Consider the following 26,294-nt stretch of genomic DNA (forward strand, 5'->3'; position numbering starts at 1 on the left):
AATGTCTGACACTGACATCCTACAGAGTGTACTGGAGCAGCATAAAATTGGTGTGATCTACCTTCCACTCACTAAGAAAACCTCACACTGGCCAAGATAGCAGCTCTTTTGGGATCTGTGAAGAATGATCAGCTTTTACAAAAGGTGAGTATGAACGAAATTCCTTGGGAGTGCAATAAAAGGTACATAGGACAAACAACATGCATTGTAAAAACACTGCACTGAACACCAGCAGCACACACTTCTACTACAGACCAAGAAATCTGCAGCAGCTTAACACTATTTCCATTGACTGTTCCACACATAACAGGGAAGTTAAGATACTAGACACAGCTTCATCCTACTGGGATTCAATGGCCAAGGGAGCTGTGGAAATATAATCGGCAGACAAACTGCTCGACTGAGACACTGGTTTCCAGCAAGACAAATCACGGAAACATCTCATTTCACACCTGCGCTCTCAAAGAAAATATTGTTCTAAGCCTTCACAGCCTGGCATTTCAACATACTGTATTTACCTGAGTATAAGATGACTCTGAATATAAGACAACCCTCCCCCCTTTTTATGAGGTTCCTTGAGAAAAATTTATTTGTAATAAATTCTGACTAATCAAAATTACAAACTGTCTTACTGGCATAAAGTACCTGCCTAAAACGTTAGCATTATACCTTTTCTAACTGTAGGCCATTTATTGATTGCCTACAATTTGATAACACAGTGAGAAATAAAATAAAGAAAATGGTTAACATTAATTTTCATCACCACCACCTTTAAGCTTATCATATGGGGTATAACTATTTTTAATCACCACCCTCCTAATAATCCAACTGTGAATTTATATCTCTGTTGTCACAAATATTTGGTTGTTCCCTCTGAATATACTAAGGTTTCTGAAGCAGTGGTTACAGTGGGACTTGATAACACAGCTGTTTTTTGTCAAATATATCAGATTTCGCTTCTATACTGACGTGAGAATGTTACAATGTTTCTTGCTTCCATACATATCATCTGCTCACTTCACTCTCAGTGGCTGTGTAGAACCAGCAACTGACCCACCCCCTTTCATTTCATCAAACATTACAGTGAGCATAGGAAACACTGTTGCAGGAAACACTTAAGTACACTACTGGCCCCTATCTAGACGTTCACCATCTCCTGCAGAAATGTATACTATTGTTGCACATTTGTTCGGTTTTAAAGTCAACTCAAATGGGTTCAGACAAACTGTAGTTTGAATGTGGTGTACGTTCATAAAAAGCCAAAGTGTGTGATACAAAGTCCCTTGGTTGCCAACAGGACGAAATTTGCTTTCGTCACTTCTCCCTTCTCCCTGCTTCTCAGCTGAGCTGATGTCACTGTTCCCCTCCACCACCTGTGCAGTGCTGTGCTTGAGCAACTGAAAAATACTGACTGCAATAGCTTCTACGGTGCCAATCATGTGTGAAAATGCCAACTAACGCATAAATAAGAGATCACAATCACAATTCAGTTCAGTTCTCAAACTTCTGCTCATCCTGTGATGTAGTGATGTCTTTCAGCATCATCTCCACAACTGGTCTTGCAGCTGTAATTTCTTCTGGTGTTAACAATTACAGTCAGTTTAATACAATTTATTTAATTATTTAGACATTTAATTCTGGATTAATGTTGTTTCTTGCTTCACCTGAATGTCATCACCTTGTTATATAGCTGATTAAAAGGTCACTCTGTTTTAACCCGGTACTATAATACTTTAACAGTGACCAAATTTCTCATTTGCAAACCAACTGGTAAATCATTACAGTTTCCCCGATAACCAAATAAAATATTGACCTGCATTCAATCAAAAAATGTTTACTTCAGAAGCATCATAAATGTTTGTATATGGTATTCATACATGTGTGAGAACTGTTATTGCAAACAATAGTTTACAAGATGATAGAACTTAATGTTACATCCTCGTGTTTCACTAAATTGTCAAATTTTAAGCACAGCAGCAGATTGTTGTGGTTGCTAGTTTATAGTTTCCCGGCCAATCGTGCACCTCTTGCACAAGCACCGCATGAGTCAAATGTCGTGATTGTTGTAGTGATCTGAGAATTTCTGTGTAAATTCTAGTACCACTCAGCCTTCTACCATCTTGAACACACACTATTCTAGATATGAGTGTGGGATGGTAAAATCCTACCTACTGCGCATCACAAGTTTGTGTGTGTGCAGGTTTAAAATAAGTTGCAGGAAAAAACTAGACGCGGCAGTCGAACGGCACCAACAAGTACCTGTCGGGCAATCCACAGATGTGGTAGTGAGTGTGTATGGAAGAATCATGGAATCTATATGCAGCTTTGTGCTTATTGTGTCCCTGACTATTGTTATGTGAAACGAGAACAGTTGAAAATTTTCTCATATAGACTCTTGACTCAGCCTTGTTAGAGGCAAGACGTTTTTTCAATCTCCTTTTCTGAAAGTCATGGTGTCTAAGCGGACTTTCTTTTGAATGTAAATCAATTTGTTTCCAACATACTACTGTTTGAGAGAATTACTGAAGTTACATATTATGATGAAACTGATGAATTTTATTGTGCTTGAAAGTCAAATACATCGTTGATTGACGAAATGTAAAGTTTGTATGGCTACTTATTTCACTAGTAGAAAGAGGCTTTGAAGTTCCTGTACCTAGCGTTATTCAATGGAGAAGAAATCAAGAGAATTTTCAGCAGCCAGCTACCCAGTAAAGAAGAGTGGCTGCAAACCCCAAGTAAGTCATCTTGTAAAGAACTGGAATGTCATTTGGGGAAATAAATCAGTATAACCCAGACCCACACTCACACTTTAACTCATCAAAACATTGGAACTTGGCAACCTGTGTGGGAAAAAACAGGAATTTTCAGTCAAAAACAAGAAAAGCTGCTGTTGCATGTTGCCCTAGCAACCAAACATAATACGAAAAGGAATTTACTCTGAGACATTGGAATATGTTCAAGTATCTAATGGAGCAAAATTTGAATGAAAAATGGTGAAGACATGACAAATTCACAATGATTAAACAGCAAAGAAGATTTTGACGTATTTGTCTATGAGAAATACGCATAGAATGCTTCAACCAAGAAGATCCAGTGTGGGGAATTACTGCTCTCACACATGTCGCGGGGACGCAGATGCGGAAACCAATGTACTAAATCCGATGCCGCTGGCACCAACTACTGTTCACGCATGTGACCTGCCTCCAACTCCGCTCACCTACACTATGAGAATTCTACGTCGGGTGAGCGTGATACAAAACTTTATTACTTTAGTACGAAGTGGTATAAGATACTGTTGAGTGAACTTTATTTGTGTTGTTAACATATTTAAAGATGGCTTTAAATGCTTACGAGAGCTAAAGCATACAAGAGCATGGAAAATATACAACAGGCTGGGGAAACTCAAGACCCAGCTATGACCATGAAAATTAGCAAAGGAGTGCTTGACTGGGCTGAGTTGGTAAATTTAATCAAAGCTCAAAGCGCGACTAAGTAAAGAACTACACTTAATAAATTCTCAATTAAATACTCAGAATGAAGCTTTAAATGCTCAGAGGGAAACTCTAAATATTCAAATGACAAATTTAGGTTTCTTAAGTCCAAGGTCGACTCTCAAAGTGAAGAATTTAGTAATCTGCGTGAAGGCATGGGCGCTTTGATGACTGAGTTCGACGCTATAAGTACTAAAGTAGGGGATTTAAAAGGTAGATCTAAAGAATGAGTTGACGAACTCTTCGACTACTCACATAAATCATACGTTTACCGGCCTTAGTCAGAAACAAAATGATACCTTTCAGGATTTGTAAAAAAGGTTAGAACTTAACATTGAGAACAAATGTAATAGTGTAGGATCTGAACTTATCCAAAAGTTAAGATCCTTTGAAAGAGTGTACAGTATTAAGGATAATGATGTAAGGCACAGGTTGTATACTTTGTAAGAGAGAGTAGATCAACAGAATGAGTTAATGCCAGTCATTCAATCACAACTTGAAGGTGTCAATAAATGGGTAGATAATGAAGGAAGAAAGAAATTTCAAAGAAAAAATAGCTAACTCTGATAATGTAAATGTAATTAGTTTGGAGGAACAATTTGAGGAAATTATAGATCAAAAAGTTACTGATAGAATAACATCTGGGAATGTATCGCCTATTCCTTTATTCCTTCTTCTGAACTTAACGATACCAGGAAGGATACGGATGACCTGTGGAAAGAGATTAAGCTTATCCAAGATAAAGTAGAAAAAGGGTATCTTCACCTAAAATTGTATTAACTAGCAAAGCTAATTCAGGGTTATCTAGACAATTGCCTAAATTTAAGCCAGACAGAGATGTACATCCAACCCATTTCTTAAAAAGGTTTAACAAAACATTACCAAATTGGGAAGATACTAAGAAGATCGAATTTGCTGTGGGGTACCTTCTAGGGGAAGTCTCAGAATGGGGTACAGTAAATATTGAGAATTTTTCCTCTTGGGAGGACTTTCAAAATTAATTTAAAGAGAAATTCTGGTCTGCCAGTGCTCAAGAAAAGTTGATATCAGATATATGAGACACAAAATATTACAATAATACTTGGGGTACTGTGAGGAAATATTTCGATTGGCATTTAACACAAGCAAAGTATTTAGATAAGCCAATGGAAGAACAGGGTTTGGTACATATTTTAATTACACGATTGCCCATCTATGCAAGAAAAGACATCTTATAATAGTGGTAGGAAAATGGTAGAAGAGTTGCTGTCTTCTGTTGATGCAATAACTAATGACCGCAACGAAACTTTATACCAAAGTGAAAGTTCGAACTATAAAAAAGAATAGCAGGAATAATTTTAAAAGGCATGAGGCAAACTTAGCAAAAGCACACCAGTGTAATAAGAAAAGTTGTAATGGTAATTATCAAAAGAAGCATCCACATTCAAATTTAGATCCAGTAACTTCTCAAGAATTTGTACCAAGTAACCAAAAAACACAAAGTAGAATGTAGTACCTTGTTGCGGTAACCAACCCGTAATTAGTAGTAATGAGGAAAACGTCGTTCGACCTGGATCCAGGACCGGGGCCCAGGTCACGGAAATACATTAGGAGGCCGTATTCCATATAAGTATGTTAACTTTATGCACAAAATACCCACAAAGGAGGTTGTTATTTGAAGATCCAAGCTTAGCTACTAATAACCCACAACCTGTAATAGCAGGGACAGTAAAAAATTCCAAGGTTAACATATTTATAGATTTGGGAAGTGAGGTATCACTCATCTCAAACACATTTTTTAACTCAATACAGAATAAACAGCACTTACTGTTATTGCCAGTGACTGGAGTATACATAATCGAGATAACTGGAACAAAAAGTAAACTTCTAAAATACAAAACTCAAGTGAACTGCAGTATTGGAAATATGTTATTTTGTCAAATGCTGTTGATAGTAGAAAATATTAATAGAGGCATACTGTTTGGTTTAGATTGGTTGTTAGAGTTTAAAGTCATCTTAAGCTTTGATGAACATCATCTTTGTTTTGGTAAAGGGGACAGTAGATGCTGGACACTTTTTGTGATAAATAGTCACTTTAAGGAACAAACAACAGAGTGCCAGTGTCTGCGATTAACAGCTACAGCACAATTATCGCTAAAAATTGATAATGTTGATCAAGGAACACATTGAACTGATATACAAGACATAGTTAATAACTCTCTAATATTAACCGATCAACAAAGACGAGATTTGTAAAAAATTTTAATGGAGTATGAAGTGGTATTTTCGAATTGTCCAGGGAATATCAGCGACTATATTTGTAAGTTCAAAATCAAAGATGACACTCCATTCTTTTGCAAAACGTATCCAAAACCAGTGAGTTTGAAGGAAGCAGTTCAGGATGAGATTAACAAAATGATTGATGATAATTTTATAGAACAAAATTCCAGTGTAATGAATAATCCTCTGGTAGTGGTGAAGAAAGCTTCAGGCTACGATTAGTCTTAGATGCTCATACATTGAACTGACATATAGAGATGGAGAGGGACCGGCCGATTAATATCGACAAACTGTTATCCAAATTTGAAAAGGCAAGATTCTTTAGCACTATGTATTTGACTGCTGGATGTTGGCAGATAAAATTACATCCAGAATCCAAAAAGTATACAGCCTTTTTATTTGATGGAAAATCATATCATTTCAATGTATTGCCATTTGGATTTAATATCTCTGTGTCCGTATTTATACGTGTGTTAGATGAAGCACTAGGGAGAAACTTATTGAAGGATTTGGTAATATATGTAGACAATATCCTAATAATATCAGCTACTTGGGAGGAACACTAACTTTGTGCAACACTCTGAAAAAATTTAAAGAGAACGGTATTACGGGGAAGCTGTCAAAATCGTTTTTTGCGTGCCTGGAACTTAAGTTCTTAGGGCACATTGTAGGGGCAGAGGGAATTAAACCAGACCCTGAATGCATAAAAGCTATCAAAGAATGTCCGCACCCCAGAAATGTAAGACAATTAAAAGGATTTATAGGTATGGCCGGATACTATCGACAGTACGTACAAGGGCAGGAGTTAAATGACCCAAGAATTATACGATTATTAAAAAAGGGAGTACCGTGGACTTGGCCTCAAGGTGCAAATGATGCATTTGAAAATGTTACAAGAGCACTGCTTGAGGCACCCATATTACATCATCCAGTTATGGGCGAACCGTTTAAAATTTTGACAGATGCATCTGATTACGGTATTACCGCCGAACTTTTCCAAGGAGAGTAATGGGATCCGAGTAATGTAGAACACAGAACCATAGCTTTTGCTAGCTGAAGCCTAAATAAGCACGAACTAAATTACACAGCTACCTAAAAAGAACTATTGATGATTGTGTGGAGTATTCAAAAGTTTCCTCCAAAACAGTTTTCCAGCACCGAATTCCTTTAAAATCTAAACTATCCTATAATCATACTGCTTAAAAGAAAGTGATGTCTAGACAAAATAAATTGAATAGAGTATTACTTTTGTGGAAGATATAATATGATGTGATTGACTGAACAATTGTACTGAAGTGTATAACTTTTCTATTTTGTATAGAGAATTTTATACCTTTTATGAGATGTGAAACAGATGGGAGGGTTTGTATAAATTTTGAAAGAGGTGGGTATTGTAGCTAAAAGCTTGATTTAAAAGAACAGATAAATCATGACTAACACAAAACACACATCACACTTTTCAAATAACTCTCACAAACAAGTGCCTGATTCTTCTTCATTTGCCGTTTCCATAGGGCTGCTAGGATTTCCTTCAGGGACCTCAAAGAGTGAAGGTGGGATAAGTCCGTTCTGTAGGAGATGATTTAACACCAAAACTCCTCCAGCTTCTCACTCAAGTACCTGAGAGGTAGGGATCCTGGGGAAAGGGGGTGGGAAGGGTTTTTCTGTCTTTGGGGGCTATCTTCTCTCTCTTCTTCAATCCTAACAACCACATCTATTTTTTCCAATCAGATTACACAAACACACATCCACATATACACAAATATACACTTCTACACAAACATTAAATTATATAAGACATAGCCTGTCATGATGTGAGAAGCGCCAGGTGGTGTAGGGGAAAATGTGTGTACATAGGGTATCAAGCGCACACATATGGGGAGTTATGACGGTCCTACATCGAATATACATAAGAAGAGGTGCACATACATAACGAACGATTATAAAGTAGTAATGAATATAATAGAGGGAAACATTCCACGTGGGAAAAATATATCTAAAAACGAAGATGATGTAACTTACCAAATGAAAGCGCTGGCATGTTGATAGAAACACAAACATACACACAAAATTCAAGCTTTCGCAACCAACGGTTGCTTCATCAGGAAAGAGGGAAGGAGAGGGAAAGACGAAAGGATGTGGGTTTTAAGGGAAAGGATAAGGAGTCATACCAATCCTGGGAGCGGAAAGACTTACCTTGGTGGGGGGGGGGGGGGGGGAGACAGGTATACACACACACACACACACACAAAAAAGCAGACATTTGGCCTTTACAATGTGTGTGTGTGTGTGTGTGTGTGTGTGTGTGTGTGTGTGTGTGTGTGCGCGCGCACGAGCGCGCGAGTGTATACCTGTCCTTTTTCCCCCTAAGGTAAGTCTTTCCGCTCCCGGGATTGGAATGACTCCTTACCCTCTCCCTTAAAACCCACATCCTTTCGTCTTTCCCTCTCCTTCCCTCTTTCCTGATGAAGCAACCGTTGGTTGCGAAAGCTTGAATTTTGTGTGTGTGTTTGTGTTTGTTTGTGTGTCTATCAACATGCCAGCACTTTCGTTTGGTAAGTTACATCACCTTCGTTTTTAGATATAAAGTAGTAATGAGTAATGGATAAGTAAAAGAGAGGCATGAGCAAAGAAAGTAAACTAAAGTAGAATTAGTCAGGTTGATCATTAAGCAATGTCAGTGCAATGAAGTCTCTGATGAATTTAAGGATAGTGGGATGTAAGTAGTATATATAGACGTAATATCTATTGAAAGTATAGAAGTTGATAAGTAGAGGAGGACTCTAGGGAGTGAATGATATATTAAAGAATGAATGTGAAGTTTAAAACAGATTTATAGCTTTACCGGAAGATACTTAATTATGGTATACATAGAAATGTGTATTAGAGTAATGAACTGTGAGGCCTACTCAGAAATGATAAGGGAGGCATATTGAAACTAATTCTAGACGCAGAGGTAATAACTTTCAGTTCGTGGTGCTCGCAGTGTTCTACACGTGCAGTCAGGACGTCTCGTTCTCAGTGCTTCTCATTGTATGATACATATGCTTCACCTTGCCAGGATGCACAATGTTTCCAGTCTGGTAGGCAATGTCATATTCATATATTGTGTCAGGTGGATGGCAATACCAAAGCTACCAACAAGTGCATGTCGTGTCAACATTACCATTACAGCCCGCACGAGCGAAGGTTCGCATCTCCGTGTCGCAGAAATCTGCTGCTATGGAACACAGGCAGCAGAACAATTTTTTAATCCAATTAAAAGGTCTCAAAATCAATTAAATTTTAGTTAGACACAGGTGTGTCTGCTTTCCTTAACAATAAAGATGCATGGGAAAGCACTGGCAGTTCACTGCTAAGAAGCCTACTCCTACACTATGTGATCAGAGGTATCCGGACACCTGGCTGAAAATGATTTACAAGTTTGTGGCGCCCTCCATCGGTAATGCTGGAATTCAATACGGTATTGGCCCACCCTTAGCATTGATGACAACTCCCACTCTCGCAGGCATACATTCAATCAGATGCTGGAAGGTTTCTTGTGGAATAGCAGCTCATTCTTCACGGAGTGCTGCACTGAGGAGAGGTATTGATGTCGGTCAGTGGGGCCTGGCACAAAGTCAGAGTTCTAAAACATCCCAAAGGTGTTCTATAGAATTTAGGTCAGCACTCTGCGCAGGCTAGTCCATTACAGATATGTTATTGTCGTGTAACCACTCCACCACAAGCCATGCATTATGAACAGGTGCTCAATCATGTTGAAAGATGCAATTACCATCCCCAAATTGCTCTTCAACAGTGGGAAACAAGAAGCTTAAATCATCAATGTAGGCCTGTCCTGCGATAGTGCCACACAAAACAACAAGGTGTGCAAGCTTCCTCCGTGAAAAACACGACCACACCGTAACACCACCGCCTCCGAATTTTACTGTTGGCACTACATATGCTGGCAGACTACATTCACCAGGCATTCACCATACCACACCCTGCCATCAGATCGCCACATTTGTCACTCCACACAATGTTTTTCACTGTTCAATCATCCAATGTTTAGACTCGTTACACCAAGCGAGGTGTCGTTTGGCATTTACCAGCATGATATGTGGCTTATGAGCAGCTGCTTGATCATGAAATCCAAGTTTTCTCACCTCCTGCTTAAGTGTCATAGTACCTGCAGTGGATCCTGATGCAGTTTGGAATTCCTGTGTGCTGGTCTGGATATATGGCTGCCTATTACACATTACTACCCTTTTCAACTGTCGGCGGTCTGTCAGTCAACAGACGAAGTTGGCCTGTACGCTTTTGTGCTGTACGTGTTCCTTCACATTTCCACTTTACTATCACATCAGAAACACTGGACCAAGGGATGTTTAGGAGTTTGGAAATCTTGCGTACACACATATGACATAAGTGACACCCAATCACCTGACCACGTTCGAAGTACGTGAGTTCCGTGGAGTGACTCATTCTGCTCTTTCACGATGTCTAATAACTACTGAGGTCGCTGTTATGGAGCACCTGGCAGTAGGTGGCAGCACAATGCACCTAATAGTAAAAACATAAGTTTTTGGGGGTGTCCAGATACTTTTGATCACATAGTGTAGTGTTAAAATTTACACCACAACGAAGTCCGTATGTTTCCATCACTTTTACATAACAAAATAAGTAAAGAAATCTACACATCAGAATTCTTCATAGTCAAAACTATCTACTTTCATTTCTTAGTAGAAGCATTAGCAAAGAATCTAAACTAAACACACTGTGCAAAATTAAGAGCTGCAACTGCTCCAGTGGCAATGTTGATAGAAAACTGGTTACTGCTCGAGAGGTATTTTACTACTTTCTGATCTGTTTGCAAAGAGCATACTCCACTGATTAAGCAAGTAACAAAAATTTTAAATTGGCACTATGATGAGAATGTTGAAAGAACTGTGAACACACGTAGACACACTATAATGGCAGCATACAAAGCAAGTGATTTTCACAAAAACAAGGCCTTGTCCCTGCATCAGCACACCTGCAATTCAATAGAAGTTGGAAATTACTCTATGGAATGTGCTTGTTTGAACTTCTGCTAAACTTTTCTTCAGTCCTTTTTTTAAAAATAGCTAATACCCAATAGAAAATAATGTGTGGTTTTTGTACTCCAATTGTTTGGTTAAAACAAATATCAAAGGTTACACACTTCACCACCACAAACTTGTGGAATCAATTCCAGAGCATCTAAACAATACTCTGACAACAAAATTGAATATTTTATCAGCCACCAAGTATCAAACGTACACTAATTGACAGTAATATACATGACAGCACAAACGCTTTTGCAGAGAACTACACCCAGAAGAAAGACTGACTTGTATGTGTTTCTTACAATTAACTTGTGGGCAGCCTGCAGGGCAGCACCCAGCACTGATTGGCTTTCATGAGACACCGAGAATTTCTGAGGCAGCTGCTGCAACAGGTCTCTCACGAGCTCTCGACATTCGGCAAGGTTGACGAGCAGATTGTCAGGACATGGCAGGAAAACATCTGCAACCATAAATTTCATGCAGTTTACATACTTAAGAACACAAACATATCGTGAAAAAGAAGATGAATTGCTTTGTGACAGCCTCAGTAACTAACTGTAATTAATAATCCCTCCAAAACCTTCAATCATGTCGGTTGTTACAAGTGTGACACACTCAGGAGTGAAAAATTGATTTGTCAAAAATCTTAACAAATATTGGTTGACCAAAAACAAAGTAAAGTATGCTTTGAAGGCATATCAAAAATACCTACCACAACAGCTGAGAACACAAACAAACTCTACTCTGATGAAAGCAGTTTGAATCTAGGTGATGAAAGGAATTTTCATCATCAGCATTTGACCAAAAATGACTAAGTAACATACACTGCTGGATCACTATTTGACACCAGTGTTTTGCATTCAGTAACGTCTACAGCACTGAGAAGTGTGGCACTGTTTGTGGCAAATCCATCCACAGGATCAGAACATTATTTGAGAGGAGATATGTTATATGTAGGAACAAGGCAAAATTGGTTTACTTTAAGGCCAATTTGAATTTTGTTTTCCACTAATTTTTGTGTTCATTGCTGTCCATTTATTTCTGAAACACACAAGTCATCCATTTTTGTCTTATTTATTTATTTATTTATTTATTTACTGATTGTCTTTAAGTATTTAAAGGCATTACTGCCTCATTTTTCAGTTTTATGTTGAATGTCAAAAACTTACCTATCTGTGGTACATCACATTTATGTACAGAAACATTTCAGAAAAGAAGAACAAGAAGAAGAATGGAAAAAAGAAACATTTACATATCAAATCTATTAAATGAACCCAATTAAAGAAAAAATTTCTATAACCATACATTTGAAAGGTTTTCAAAAGGAAATATTGCCATAACTACAAAGTTTTCTTCTGGAATATCATGCTGACAATCTGGCAACAGTTTTTTATTGTCTGAAAACACTATATTTGAAAACTGAGGACAAACTGCATTCAGGACAACTGTAGACATTTGACAATGTCCACATTTACTGCTTGCATGAAAGTTGCTTTACCAGTAAGTTCTAAAGGGAATTTGTATCCCTTAAGCAAATCTACCCTCTGATCAGTGAATCAAGTTCATCATTATCACCCTGTCTGAAATAAGAAATTTGGACCGTGAACAGAATTGTACAGATCTGTGGTCGTACAAGCTGTTAGTGCAGTATGAAGGTACAACACATGGTGTTTCATTGTTCTGACAAAATATTTGTCCCATCATACTTCTCAAAATCTTGCTGGTTTCAACACCAAAAATTCCTTTTCTCACAATAACGCAATCTTCAAACTCTTAATTACAAAAGAATCTTTTAGCCCATTAGGGAAAACTGAAACCTGCATCCTCAATTTGAAATACGTTACATGCCAAAGCATGATCGAGCAGTCCAGTAAATCGAGTACAATAGTTGCAAATGCATTTGGACTTAATGCACAAAGTTGGAAATTAATTTTGAGAGAAGTGCTGATTTTGATTTTAAAAAATTAACCGAAAGTTTATTCAAAATATCGAGGTCTAGTTTTAACTGAGACATTTATCACCTTGTTGATCACATTGCCTAGCAACACTGTAAAGCAGCTTAATTCATTAAAACTATGACGTAGTAAGGCCCATTACATACACAAAATGTTACACGAAGTTTGCTGACCGCATGAGAGTATGAGAGCGTTTTTCTTTCCATATATGCCTTTCTTTCCATACATGCCAATAACCTGGTAGTTTCAAAAGCTAAACTATTAACAGTTGTGCAACTTCATTGATTGTCCTACACCACTACGGAACTTCTTGTATCGTGTCTCTTCACAAGAGATCTCAAGAAGCCAGGATGAACAAGAAGAAGAAAAAGACTATTTTCGTGGTAGGTAGGTAAGTAAGTGTGTGTGTGTGTGTGTGTGTGTGTGTGTGTGTGTGTGTGTGTGTAAACACCAAATATGACACTTTCAAAGTCCAGTTATATTCATCTTTTTATTCCTCCGCACAGCATTCACTCAAAATATAAAACTAAAGTAACACATTAAAAATTTTTATTGAGCGAGCGAAGAAGAGTGGCTAGTAGGCAGCATCACAACACAACAGACAGAGTACGCAGAAAAGCGTAAAATGAACATGTTTTACAACAACAAATTTTAAGACCTGAAGACGACAGCATAGTCTGTTGAAACCAGATGGCTTGATTAAAAAATAAATATTTTATGTGATTTTGGATGTTGAATGATTTTTTAACAATTAAACAGATCACCCTTCAGTTCTCCCAAAATTAAATCAAATCCAACATAGATGGAATGAAAGAGCACAATAATGGGTAAGGAACAAGAGGCACAGTGATGAAAACCAGCCAGTAACGAATGAAGAATAAAAATTTAATTGTATTCAGTCTGCCTTTTATTCTTTTTCAACAGACATTGATTTTCTTTGGGCCAGCCCAGGATTACTGAATTATTTCCATATAAAGAATATTAGCAAGCTCTTACTATGAGGCATAGTGATTGTATTGTTTTTGCAGAACAAATGCAGATTTTTAGTTTAACTTTCAATCTTTGACAATCAGAAATGAGTAGCTATGTGATATGAGGAGTTTTCTTTTCATTAACAAGTGTTGAAGTTGGGAGAACTGTTTATTCTTAGATTTGTGTCCAAGTCTTCTTTGCTTTATTAGTCACAAATAGCAGCAGTATTTGATTGTAGCAGTGAATTAAATTGGTCAGATACCAAATTCTAAGCCTTAATCATGACTTTTGTGCTGGAACATTGACTGCATCAGGGGATTTTTATATTAGATTTCTAATACATGAGCGAACTTATGAATAAAATTTCTTCCATTAACTCCAGAGGAGAACAAAGCAAGTGGCATAACCCAATTTCCCAGAAACTTTGCTCAGTGGAAAAGGAGCCAAAATAAGTGAAAGTGTTCCAGCTTACCTGTAGATACTCTACCGTTTCTAAGGACAGGAGCATCAAAGTTTTAGACGTAATTCAGATGCCTTTAAGCATGTGATAAGCTCAGCCAAACTGGTGGCACAGTGACTAGCGTCACGGCCTCCAAATTTTGCATTCCGTTTTTGAAACCCAATTATTGTCTATTACTTTATTTTTTGTTTACCTACCCATGCCCATAGAAGGTTACTACATGAATGCTTCTTATCAACTTAGGGCATTATATTTATTGTAAAATTACAACTGGGTTTCACAGTTTGTGTCATACATTTATTATAAATGTGAGTGTGTGCGCGCTATTTTCAGGTTTTTTTTTTTTTTTTTTTTTTTTTTAATTTTCATATTCTTATATCTTATTCTTTTATCAATTCTTAACTCTTATATTTTATTTTTATGCTTATACTTCAGGGAGATTTGTTTCATTCCCTTGGATGATACAAATCATAGATACATTCTAAACATAGAAATTCTGTACACCACAAGCACCACACGAAGGCAGGTTCGCCACAGTGACATTGCTTTGTACGGTCTTACTCGGGAAAGAAATATTAACATTGATGACTATTTCACACGTCTGCAATAATGTCACAGCAAACCACACGTAATGGGTCACTTTTTTGAAAACTGGCACCTGCAACTGATTATCAATCGAGATTCACTACAGTAATTTAACAAAAAAAAATTATTCCATATTTTTTTTAAATTCATCCACCGAACACACAATTAGTAGATGAAGGAGGACACCATTATTCTGATATACAATGGGAAATATTCATGCAGTAATCTACAGGCACAGGTAGATAAATAAAAAACAAAAAGATAATAACCAGGTTTCAAACATGGGGTGTGAAAGTGTAATGCTGCAATACTAACCACCATGCCACTGCTTCAACTGAACTATTTACTCGAAAACTTTATTTGTTGTTATTTCAGAAACCCTCCCCTCCAAGAAAAATGAACCTTGCCATTGGTGGGGAGATTTGTTTCATTCCCTTGGATGATACAAATCATAGATACATTCTAAACATAGAAATTCTGTACACCACAAGCACCACACAAAGGCAGGTTCGCCACAGTGACATTGCTTTGTACGGTCTTACTCGGGAAAGAAATATTAACATTGATGACTATTTCACACGTCTGCAATAATGTCACAGCAAACCACACGTAATGGGTCACTTTTTTGAAAACTGGCACCTGCAACTGATTATCAATCGAGATTCACTACAGTAATTTAACAAAAAAAAATTATTCCATATTTTTTTTAAATTCATCCACCGAACACACAATTAGTAGATGAAGGAGGACACCATTATTCTGATATACAATGGGAAATATTCATGCAGTAATCTACAGGCACAGGTAGATAAATAAAAAACAAAAATAAAGATAATAACCAGGTTTCAAACATGGGGTGTGAAAGTGTAATGCTGCAATACTAACCACCATGCCACTGCTTCAACTGAACTATTTACTCGAAAACTTTATTTGTTGTTATTTCAGAAACCCTCCCCTCCATGAAAAATGAACCTTGCCATTGGTGGGGAGGCTTGCGTGCCTCAGCGATACAGATAGCCGTACCGCAGGTGCAACCACAACGGAGGGGTATCTGTTGAGAGGCCAGACAAACATGTGGTTCCTGAATAGGGGCAGCAGCCTTTTCAGTAGTCTGGATGACTGACTGATCTGGCCTTGTAACAGTAACCAAAATGGCCTTGCTGTGATGGTACTGCGAACAGCTGAAAGCAAGGGGAAACTTTCCCGAGGGCATGCAGCTTTAGTGTATGGTTAAATGGTGGTGGCGTCCTCTTGGGTAGAATATTCCAGAGGTAAAATAGTTCCCCTTTCGGATCTCCAGGTGGGGACTACTCAGGAGGATGTCATTATTAGGAGAAAGAAAACTGGCATTCTACGGATCGGAGCTTGCAATGTCAAATCCCTTAATTGGGCAGGTAGGTTAGAAAACTTAAAAAGGGAAATGGATAGGTGAAAGTTAGATATAGTGGAAATTAGTGAATTTCAGTGGCGGGAGGAACACTACTTTTGGTCAGGTGAATACACACAAAATCAAATAGGGGTAGCTTTAATAATGAATAAAAAAAATAGGAATGTGGATAAGCTACTAAGAAAAGCATAGTGAACACATTATTGTAGCCAAGATGGACACTAAGCCCACGCCTACCACAGCAGTAAAAGTTCATATGCCAACTAGCTCCGCAGAAGACAAAGAGATTGAAGAATTGTACAATGAGATAAAAGAAATTATTCAAATACTGAAGTGAGATGAAAATTTAATAGTGTGGGGATTGGAAATCGACAGTAGGAAAAGGGAGAGAAGGAAAAGTAGTGGGTGAATATGGAATGGGGGTAAGGAATGAAAGAGGAAGCCACCTGGAAGAATTTTGCACAGAGCATAAGTTAATCACAGCTAACACTTTGTTTAATAATCATGAAACAAGGTTAAATACATGGAAGAGGCCTGGAGACACTGGAAGTTTTCAGATAGATTATATAACGCTAAGACAGATTTAGGAACCAGGTTTTAAATTGTAAGACGTTGTCAGACAGGGGCAAATGTGGTCTCTGACCACAATCTGTTGGTCATGAGCTGTAGATTAAAACTGAAGAAACTGCAAAAAGGTGGAAATTTAAGGAGATGGGTCCTTGATAAATTTAAAGAACCAGAGGTTGTACAGAGTTTCAGAGAGAGCATTAGGGAACAATTGAAGGCAGCAGACGACTAGTAGAAATCCTTGGGTAACAGAAGAGAGATTGAATTTAATTGATGAAAGGAGAAAATATAAAAATGCAGTAAATGAAGCAGGCAAAAAGGAATACAAACGTCTCAAAAATGATATCTACAAGAAGTGCAAAATGGCTAAGCAGGGATGGCTAGAGGACAAATGTAAGGATGTAGAGGCATGTATCACTAGGGGTAAGATAGATACTGCCTACAGGAAAATTAAAGAGACCTTTCGAGGAAAAAGAACCACTTGTATGAATATCAAGAGCTCAGATGGTAACCAGTTCTAAGCAAAGAAGGGAAAGCAGAAAGGTGGAAGAAGTATATAGACGGTTTATACAAGGGCAATGTACTTGAGGGCAATATTACGGAAATGAAAGAGGACGTAGATGAAGATTAAATGGGAGATATGTTATTGCATGAAGAGTTTGAGAGAGCACTGAAAGACCTAAGTTGAAACAAGGCTCCAGGAGTAGACAACATTCCATTAGACCTATTGAAAGCCTTGGGAGAGCCAGCCATGACGAAACTCTTCCATCTAGTGAGCAAGAGATATGAGACAGGCGAAATACCCTCCGACTTCAAGAAGAATATAATAATTCGAATCGCAAAGAAAGCACGTGTTGACAGGTGTGAAAATTACCGAACTATTAGTTTAATAAGTCACAGCTGCAGAATACTAACAAGAATTCTTTACAGATGAATGGAAAACCAGGGAGAAGCTGACCTTGGGGAAGATCAGTTTGGATTCTGTAGAAATGTTGGAATACATACTGACAATGTTGACTGGAATACTCTCTTTCAAATTCTAAAGGTGGCAGGGGTGAAATACAGGGAGTGAAAGGCTATTTAAAATTTGTACAGGAACCAGATGGCAGTTATAAGAGTCGAGGATTATGAAAGACAAGCAGTGGTTGGGGGAGGGGGAAGGGGGGGGGGGGGGGAGAGAGATCCCTAGGGTTATTCAATCTGTATATTGAGCAAGCAGTAAAGGAAAGGAAAGGAAAGGAAAGGAAAGAAAAATTTGGAGTAGAAATTTAAATCCATGGAGATGAAATAAAAACTTTGAGGTTTGCCGATGAGATTGTAATTCTGTCAGAGACAGCAAAGGACCTGGAAGAGCAGTTGAACGGAATGGGCAGTGTCTTGAAAGGAGAATATAAGATGAACATCAATAAAAGGAAAATGAGGATAATGGAATGTAGTTGAATTAAATCAGGTGATGCTGTGGGAATTAGATTAGGAAATGAGACACTTGAAGTAGTAGATGAGTTTTGCTATTTGGGGAGCAAAATAAATGACGATGGTCGAAGTAGAGAGGATATAAAATGTAGACTGACAATGGCAAGGAAGTTGTTTCTGAAGAAGAGAAATTTGTTAACACTAAATGTAGATTTAAGCGTCAGGAAGTCCTTTCTGAAAGTATTTGTATGGAGTGTAGCCATGTATGGAAGTGAAACATGGACGATAAATAGTTTAGAGAAGAAGAGAACAGAAGCTTTCAAAATGTGGTGCTACAGAAGAATGCTGAAGATTAGATGGGTAGATCACATAACTAATGAGGAGGTGCTGAATAGAATTGGGGAGAAGAGAAATTTGTGGCACAACATGACTAGAAGAAGGGATCGGTTGGTAGGACACGTTCTGAGGCATCAAGTGATCACCAATTTAGTATTGGAGGGCAGTGCGGAAGGTAAAAATTGTAGAGGGAGACCAAGAGATGAATACTGTAAGCAGATTCACAGATTCAGAAGGATGTAGGTTGCAGTAGGTACTTGGAGATAAAGAAGCTTGCACAGGATAGAGTAGCATGGAGAGCTGCATCAAAGCAGTCTCTGGACTGAAGACAACAACAACAACAGCAACAACAACAACAACACAGAAACAATTAAATATATACAGATAACCAAAGATACGCGTTTGCTTATTCTCGCCCCTCTTCCAATGAGCAAAGTTTTGGGAGATCGGGTTATGGCATGTGCCGTATTTCCTTATCAGTCATACAGTAAAATAGCAGAAATGCCATAAATTTGAGCTCCACAAGCACATAAATCAACATACCACATATTGAGGCACTTCTATCAGCCAGTCACAGCACAGGGTGCTCAACACCATGCAGTTTTTATGGTGAAAAAACTTAACAATGAATACATTTGTTCCACATCATTTTGTGAGTGAAGTTTGTGGAGAGCCTGATCTGTTGCACAGCCATACGTCCAGTTAGGAGCAAAGGTGATGATTTGGTTGAGATTTTTTGAAAACAATTAACTTGGTTCCATAAGAATTGTCATACGCCTTGTGCAACGTGGTTTAGAATCTTCTGATCTCTGTGCAGTGAGAATGATGTCTGCATGACTTCACATACAATGTGTTTTGATGGACTGATAGAAGAAAACAAAGCAGATGCCATTCTGATTTACATGTTTGCTAAGCTGAAGTGCCTTATTTGGTGGTTTTCTTATTTAGAAGTGTGCTTTAATTGATGCACTGCATTAAATATCTCTCAAAAATGTTTCTTCTTGGTATACTTTGTTGAGCAGAAGTATCTCCAAATCTGATGTCAGAGACTACACTACATCATCATTTACTCATCAATGTCACATTTAAAGAAACCTGATATACAAGCTGGCAAAGGGGCAACTACTGTCACACTTACAAAGAAATGATCTTTGCATTTACTGTTAGTGACAGAGCATTGTTGAGTGTGTTGCACGGTTGCTGAAGTCCTGTCTGTAGTTCAACTTAACAGAATGAAGAACTTTCTCAATAGCTGACCACAAACTTGGTGAATCATAAAGTTAAAAAGGTGGGAAATTATTAGATACCATGAAGGGAAAACTGTTACATGTAGTTGCAACTGGATGAAAGTGCACACGCACACTTCCAAAAACCTAAAAAATTTCCGAGATTTGAACTGCAACTTTTTTTTAGGGATCCATTAAAAAAAATTACTCAAGCAAAAAAGTAGCAATTAAGGTAATATATATTACTACAAAGCTACTGTTTATCAACTTTCACGGAGAAATTTGATAAACTAAAAAACCCGAGAATTTCTCGCAAGCAGAGGCAATAAAATGTGCAACTTAGCTACGTTGTTTATATTTGGCTACGTTACTGACCATCAGTGTCCACAACAATCATCTGGTGTGGCTGACTGAGGCCCTCTGCGAGACTGTAGAAGTGAATTGTACTGTCGAACGTGATGAAGCCCACAGTGGTTCTCGCATCACCTGGCAGTTTATCCAGTTCCTCCAGCAGAGTCTCACAAAATATCTGAAGGTATCCAGACTCAACAGCTAAAGCACTTACATCCAGCACAAAGAGGTACACAGCCGGCTGCGGTGGCCGTAGCTAAAAAATGTAAGCAAAGTTTAAAACAATGTTGTAACAGTCCAGTATTGTGAATATTACGTAAATAGGCAAATGAGACAATTATCATCATCAAGTTACTCATTTCAGTAGAACTTTCCACTCACCATATACTCTGATGGAGCAATAAATTCTATGGTTGAAGACTTTATCTCAGGCCTCCTTGACGGATCCCCAAAGGATTTGCTGACAGGATCAAACTGGAACTCCTCTGGTACTGAAAAGAGAAATGAACGAGACTGGTCATGGCAGCAAATCTCATATAATGGGCTTTTATTTAAGTTTAATATTTACTGTCTTAAGAAATGAAGAGCAAGAAATGACTTACATTCATTTGCCCTGAAGCAGAGATTGCATTTCCATCGTTTGTGGTCCACAAAATACACAAATGGATTAATGTAAGTTCGACACGAACGGCAGCGGACAATGGTGTTGCACTGTATAACAGGCAAGTGCTGCAACAAAAGGCAGGCATAATGAAAGGAACAGGATTTTATGTAGTACTTAGTGAACTAACTAACTGCAATACATTATGTAGATCCAGAAATCTGTGTCATTCAAAAGCTAAACTACAATGTTGAACAACTACTTTATTTATACAGCACACAGTACCTCTTCTGTAAAGTGTTGTCTTCAGTCATTCAATTATTTGTATTTCAGGTTGCATTTGGCATTGTCACATTAAATTACACACACACACACACACACACACACACACACACACACACACACACCAAGCAGGGGCAGAAGAACACACATATAAAAAACGTATTAAGTATGTAAGTTTTCACAGCCAGCAGCTTCTTCTCTTGGCAAACGGTTGAAGGGAAAGGAAGAGAGGTAAAGGGAAAGGACAGGAAGAAGTTTACGAAAAGGGGTAGACTTTGGAAAAGTCAACCAGGACCCCAGGTCCAGGAAGACTTACTGGATGGGATAAGAAGGAAAGACTAAAATAAGATCAGATAGAGCAATCTGAACTTACATTAAGATCCTTGAAGGGATGAATAAGTATTCCTAAAGGTAATCTTGATTTCTGCAGAAGGGAACTCGTTTCAGGTATTTTGGTAAGTGTGCACCTAAAAATGCTGAAATGTAGATTTACAACAGAGTTAGCCTTCAAGAACTTTTTGCCTAACATGAAATCATACACAAGAGTAAACACAAAAGCAAGTCACTACAATAAAACTTCACTTACTCTGGGCTACAATTAACACTGTCCAAAAATTCTTGGTGTAATCTAATTTTTGGTGGTTCAATTTTCTCAGGAGGTAGTATGTTTCGGTTCTGCAGAAGATCACAGCTTTCATGTCCCTGCAACAAATCAGACTTAGCATAAGTTGTTTGTTATTACTCCGCCCATTCATGTGGTTTTCCACAAAGTATATATCAGTTGTGTTAACACATTATTTTGAAAAAGCAACACACAATGCACAGAAGAGTCTACTTTCTGTCTACTTTAGTAAAAGTTCCACCAAGCTTCCCTAACTTTTCATTCAGCTTGGCAAGTGGTGGTGAATTTGAGAGATTTCACACTTTCAAAGAGTGATTATTTTGAATTACTCTCAAATGTTCATCATATGGCAATGAAAGACAGTCCCAGAATGTATTCACATGTTCCCGGCATTCCAAAAGGAACTGGTGGAACCTCAGCTACACAATTTGATTATAAAGAAAGAGTAAAGTGTATTTTATATTATAATATACAGTTAAGATTTCAATTATGTCGCACATGCTTTTCTATTTACTAGTATTGTCCAGTAGATATCTCTAAGTTTCTGTTATGGAAACAGAACAGCACATATCAGAAATTGAACACTCACATAAAATACACACGAATATAAAACATAACATACAAATTCAGTGTTATCTTTGATACAAAGTATCTTGTCATGACCATGATGCAGGTATCAAATACATTTGCTAATGCCTTTTTAATATCATTACCCTTTTATACACATGTGTTGCTGCTGCTGGATAGTGCTAGTGTCACATATGTGATAAAATACTCTCTTATACACTATGGTGTTATGTATTACATTAAATACCAGTCACAGTAATTATCCCATATAAAAATGGGAAATTCACCAACAAAAATTACTTACCCATTAGTATTTAAAAAGCCACTAAATCTAAATACATATGGCTAGGATTGAGGTGGCCAAAGAACTGGCAGAAGTCAAAAGACAAAAATCTTGCATTTTGAAACGATACCAGTGAATCAGGCCTCAAGGAAAGGCTCTTTGTATGGCAACAGTATTACCTGAAGAAACTGGAAACTGACTGGGAAAACCACAAAATCCAATGGGCCCGAACTGCTACAATGGTAACAAAATCACTTATCAAAATGTTAGACCAAAACGTTATGAGAAATGAAACCCGATTGTATCACAGAATCTTTAAAAGGAACTCCTGGCCTATATGCGACTATCACTATGCTTGGCAATTTCAAATGAAGAAAGTTGTAACATTCTAGCAGATTACTTAAAGAAACTAGTAAATTGTGATAAATTCATACGCCCAATCAAGGCCAACAAAGACCTTCTCCAGTGCTCCGAGTACAGACGAAATGACAAAAACTAATCAAATGCTGTCTCCAAAACAACAAAGTACCTACAGAAGACTCAGTAATTTCAACAACAGTAACAGTAAATTTTAAAAAATTAGACAGAAGGCACCTACCTGAAGACTGGAAAACAGCCCTAATCCATCCACTGTCCGAGAAAGGCAGCACAAAAAATGACAATTACAAAGAAATATCCCTGCTACCGGTAACCTATAAAATTCTATCACTTTCCATACTGGAGCGTTTAGAAACCCAAATTGAACATCAAGTACAGGAGTACCAAGAGGGCTTCAGTAAAGGTTGTTCAGCTGAACAGACCTGTAACCTCAAAAGCATCATCAAATGAAACTCAAAACAATATGTGTCAGTCTTTTTTAATTTCAAGAATGCCTGTGGTTCAATAGATGGCAAAAATCCTGTTCAACATCCTTAATGAATTTGGGGTTGACAAACTGCTGGCATTAATTAGAGTTACACTGACATGTATATACCACAAGATAAAGTACACAGAATTCTTCTCAGATTCCTCCAATATGAAAACACGACTATCTCCAATGATTTTCAGTAGAGTTCTTGAAAAAAATTAAAAATAAAAAAACAGAATCTGGTAACCAAGACTGATGGAACCTGACAACAGCCTAATGAGAATGGGAAGTAAATCCAAGGTAATCATGACCGTCTGTAACTTCTGCCAGTGATATAGCCATACTGTCAAATGACACAGAAACTGCTACAATTCAACTCTAACTGCTAATGTAACTGTGAATCAAACTGGCAAACTGGATTGTATGTATAATTTGACAACACAGAAGTGATGATCAACATCAAAGATGGCCTTCCCAAAAACTCCGAATGAAATACAGAGACATCAGCAGGGTAGAAAAATTTAAATGCCTAGGTAAGATCATCAAGAAGAAACTGACCAGGTGCAAGTGGGAGTTCACTCTGAGGGTTCCATACAAATTTAATTGTGCATATAAACATTTCATCCATCCCAGGAATCGAAAATCTCGACGATTTTTGCCTGTTATTAACATCAATATTGGCAACATGTTGATCCCGGGAATCCAAGAGTTTTGAGAATATTTGAAGTTTGAATAGCAAACAAATACTGAAGTTTTTTTTCGCATGATATAATCACAAATTAACAATGTTCTGATTTTTTGCCCCTTAATTGTTCTGTGAAACCTTGTTTATTCCAAATTTCATTAACAAAATGGAGGGTCCTGTTAATGGCTAGCAGCTCTGCTGTGAACACACTACACGATTCCGGCAGTATATGGCATTCCATGCCAGTAGGAGACAAAGTGCATCCCACCTTATCAATTTTCTTAGAACCATTAGTGTAGAAGATGGTGGCATCCTGGAACTCTGCAAGGATGGCACATACAAGACACCAGAAAACCATAGGGGCGACAGAGATCTTAGGACCCTGGAACAGATCAGTCCTAATCTGTGGTCTAGGCGCCATCCAAAAGGGGGGGGGGGGGGGGGGAGGGGTGGTTATAGGAGGGAAGACACGGGGTGCATTTCAGTGAGTGGAGGTGGAGATCCTGACGGGGGGAAGTGAGACACATGCCAGCTGGCAATCACACCCATGGGCAAGTGTCAAGAGGGAGACATCCCTCTTTGCAAAGAAGACAGGGTACATTGGATGGTCGGGGAATTGGCGAATGGCGATTGCATAAGAAACCAGGAGGTGGCTCCATCATATTTGAGAGGGAGAATCCTCACTTCTGAGAGGAGGACGTCAATGGAACTAGTGTGAAATGCACCAATAGCCAGACACACCCCACAATGATGAACAAGAGTCAAGCAGTTTCAAAGTAGAAGGTGCCACTGAGCCATAAACCTGGCTACCATATCTAGTCTGGACAAGACCAGAGCACGGTAATGATGGAGAAAAGTGGTACTGTCTGCACTCCAAGATGTGTGAGCCAGGAGGCGGAGAGCATTAAGCTCCAGCATGCAGGTAGTCTTCAGGTGGTGAATATGGGGCATTCATGTTAGTTTTTTTTATCAAATATAAGGCCCAAGAAACAGGACTGTGCTACAACATCTAGGCAGTGGTTGCCTAAATGAAGTTCTGGATCGGGATGTACTGTGGGTTGACAGCAAAAATGCATGACCCGAGTTTTGGAGGGAGAAAACTGGCGCCTTGAAGCAAGCGTTCAGCAGATGCTACCAAGTGGGAGCTGCTCCAGCTGCAAAAATCGACATATAATGCCAGAGTAACCAGAACTCCAACACAAGTTACAAGCCTATTGATGGCATCGAGAGAGTTTGACACTTAATACAAGAACACTGTGAGATCCATTCTCCTAGATCAAGGGGTGCTGAGTGAAATGCCAAGTCTAGCCTGCAAGGCCAGTGGGATAAAAACTCGCAGATAAAAATCTGAAGGGGGTCGTGAAATACCCAGTCATGGAAGGTAACTAAAATTTATGCCCTATGTAGGTCAAAGAAGACTGCAACAAGGTGTCTGCATTTAGCAAAAGCCTGTCATATTGTTGTTTCCAATCTGAGTAAATGGTCAGTTGCAGATCATGCTTCCCAGAAGCCACACTGATACGGGGACAAAACGCTCCAAGATTCAAGCACCCAACATAATCAGAAGCTAACCATCCTCTTGATCAATTTATAAAGTAAGCTGGTCTGGCTAATCAACCGGTAACTGTCGAGAGACCTTGGATTATTCCCTGATTTAAGGACAATTGTGGGTGGAATCTGGGCCTGAGGCCACGTCATGTGAAGAAGTAAGAGCCTACCAGGATTCCCACTCAGTGAAGGGTTCATTACAAGATTCAGCTTGGTGGGGTTGAAACAGAGGTGGGTTCTACAACTCATCATTTCTGCCAGAGAAAGGTAGTGGGACAGGATGAGGACACCGATGCTGTCGCGAGGTGTTCTACAAGGATCGATGGATCAATACACAAAACACCCTGTGGGATAAGACCCTGGACAGTTGAAAGTCATTGGCTGCTGAGAAGGCTACAGACCTTGGACCAAACCGGCAATGAAGAGGATTACATCCCCCGAGAAAAAACAAGTATTCTTTTATACTCTGTTTAATAATGTAGCAAACCTTAGCACGGAGACGTTTAAAAGCGATAAGGTTAGTCTGTGAGGGTGTCATTTAATTTGTTGCAGTGCCCATTGGTGGTCCTGGATAGCAACTGCTACATCCTCGGTCCATCATGGTACCACTCGACGATGAAGGGGACGTGTGTATAGGAGGATAGCAGTGCCAGTGGCATGAAGAAAGTCTTGCACAACCACATCAATGCAATCTAAGAGCGAGTTGACAAAGTGCACAGCAAATGTATATATGGGCCATTTGGCTCTACAGAATGCCCAACATGGGGGACGGTCTGCCTGGCGGT

The 26,294-nt window shown here is 38.5% G+C and overlaps 1 protein-coding gene across 2 annotated transcripts in view; it reads right to left on the reverse strand.

Annotated features, from left to right (window-relative positions):
- LOC124711222 (protein transport protein Sec24A) overlaps positions 1-26,294 on the reverse strand; it is a 144,627-nt gene that overhangs the window by 56,618 nt on the left and 61,715 nt on the right. For both annotated transcript variants that reach the window (XM_047241181.1, XM_047241182.1), the window contains exons 7-12: positions 21,544-21,659; positions 21,331-21,433; positions 20,677-20,803; positions 20,456-20,565; positions 20,099-20,330; positions 11,125-11,282 (exon numbers count right to left, since the gene is read on the reverse strand). In XM_047241181.1, the coding sequence (XP_047097137.1) occupies positions 11,125-11,282; positions 20,099-20,330; positions 20,456-20,565; positions 20,677-20,803; positions 21,331-21,433; positions 21,544-21,659 (846 nt within the window). The remainder of the gene's footprint in view (positions 1-11,124; positions 11,283-20,098; positions 20,331-20,455; positions 20,566-20,676; positions 20,804-21,330; positions 21,434-21,543; positions 21,660-26,294) is intronic.

Source organism: Schistocerca piceifrons, chromosome 8, assembly GCF_021461385.2.
Source record: "Schistocerca piceifrons isolate TAMUIC-IGC-003096 chromosome 8, iqSchPice1.1, whole genome shotgun sequence".
Taxonomy (NCBI): Eukaryota; Metazoa; Arthropoda; class Insecta; order Orthoptera; family Acrididae; genus Schistocerca; species Schistocerca piceifrons.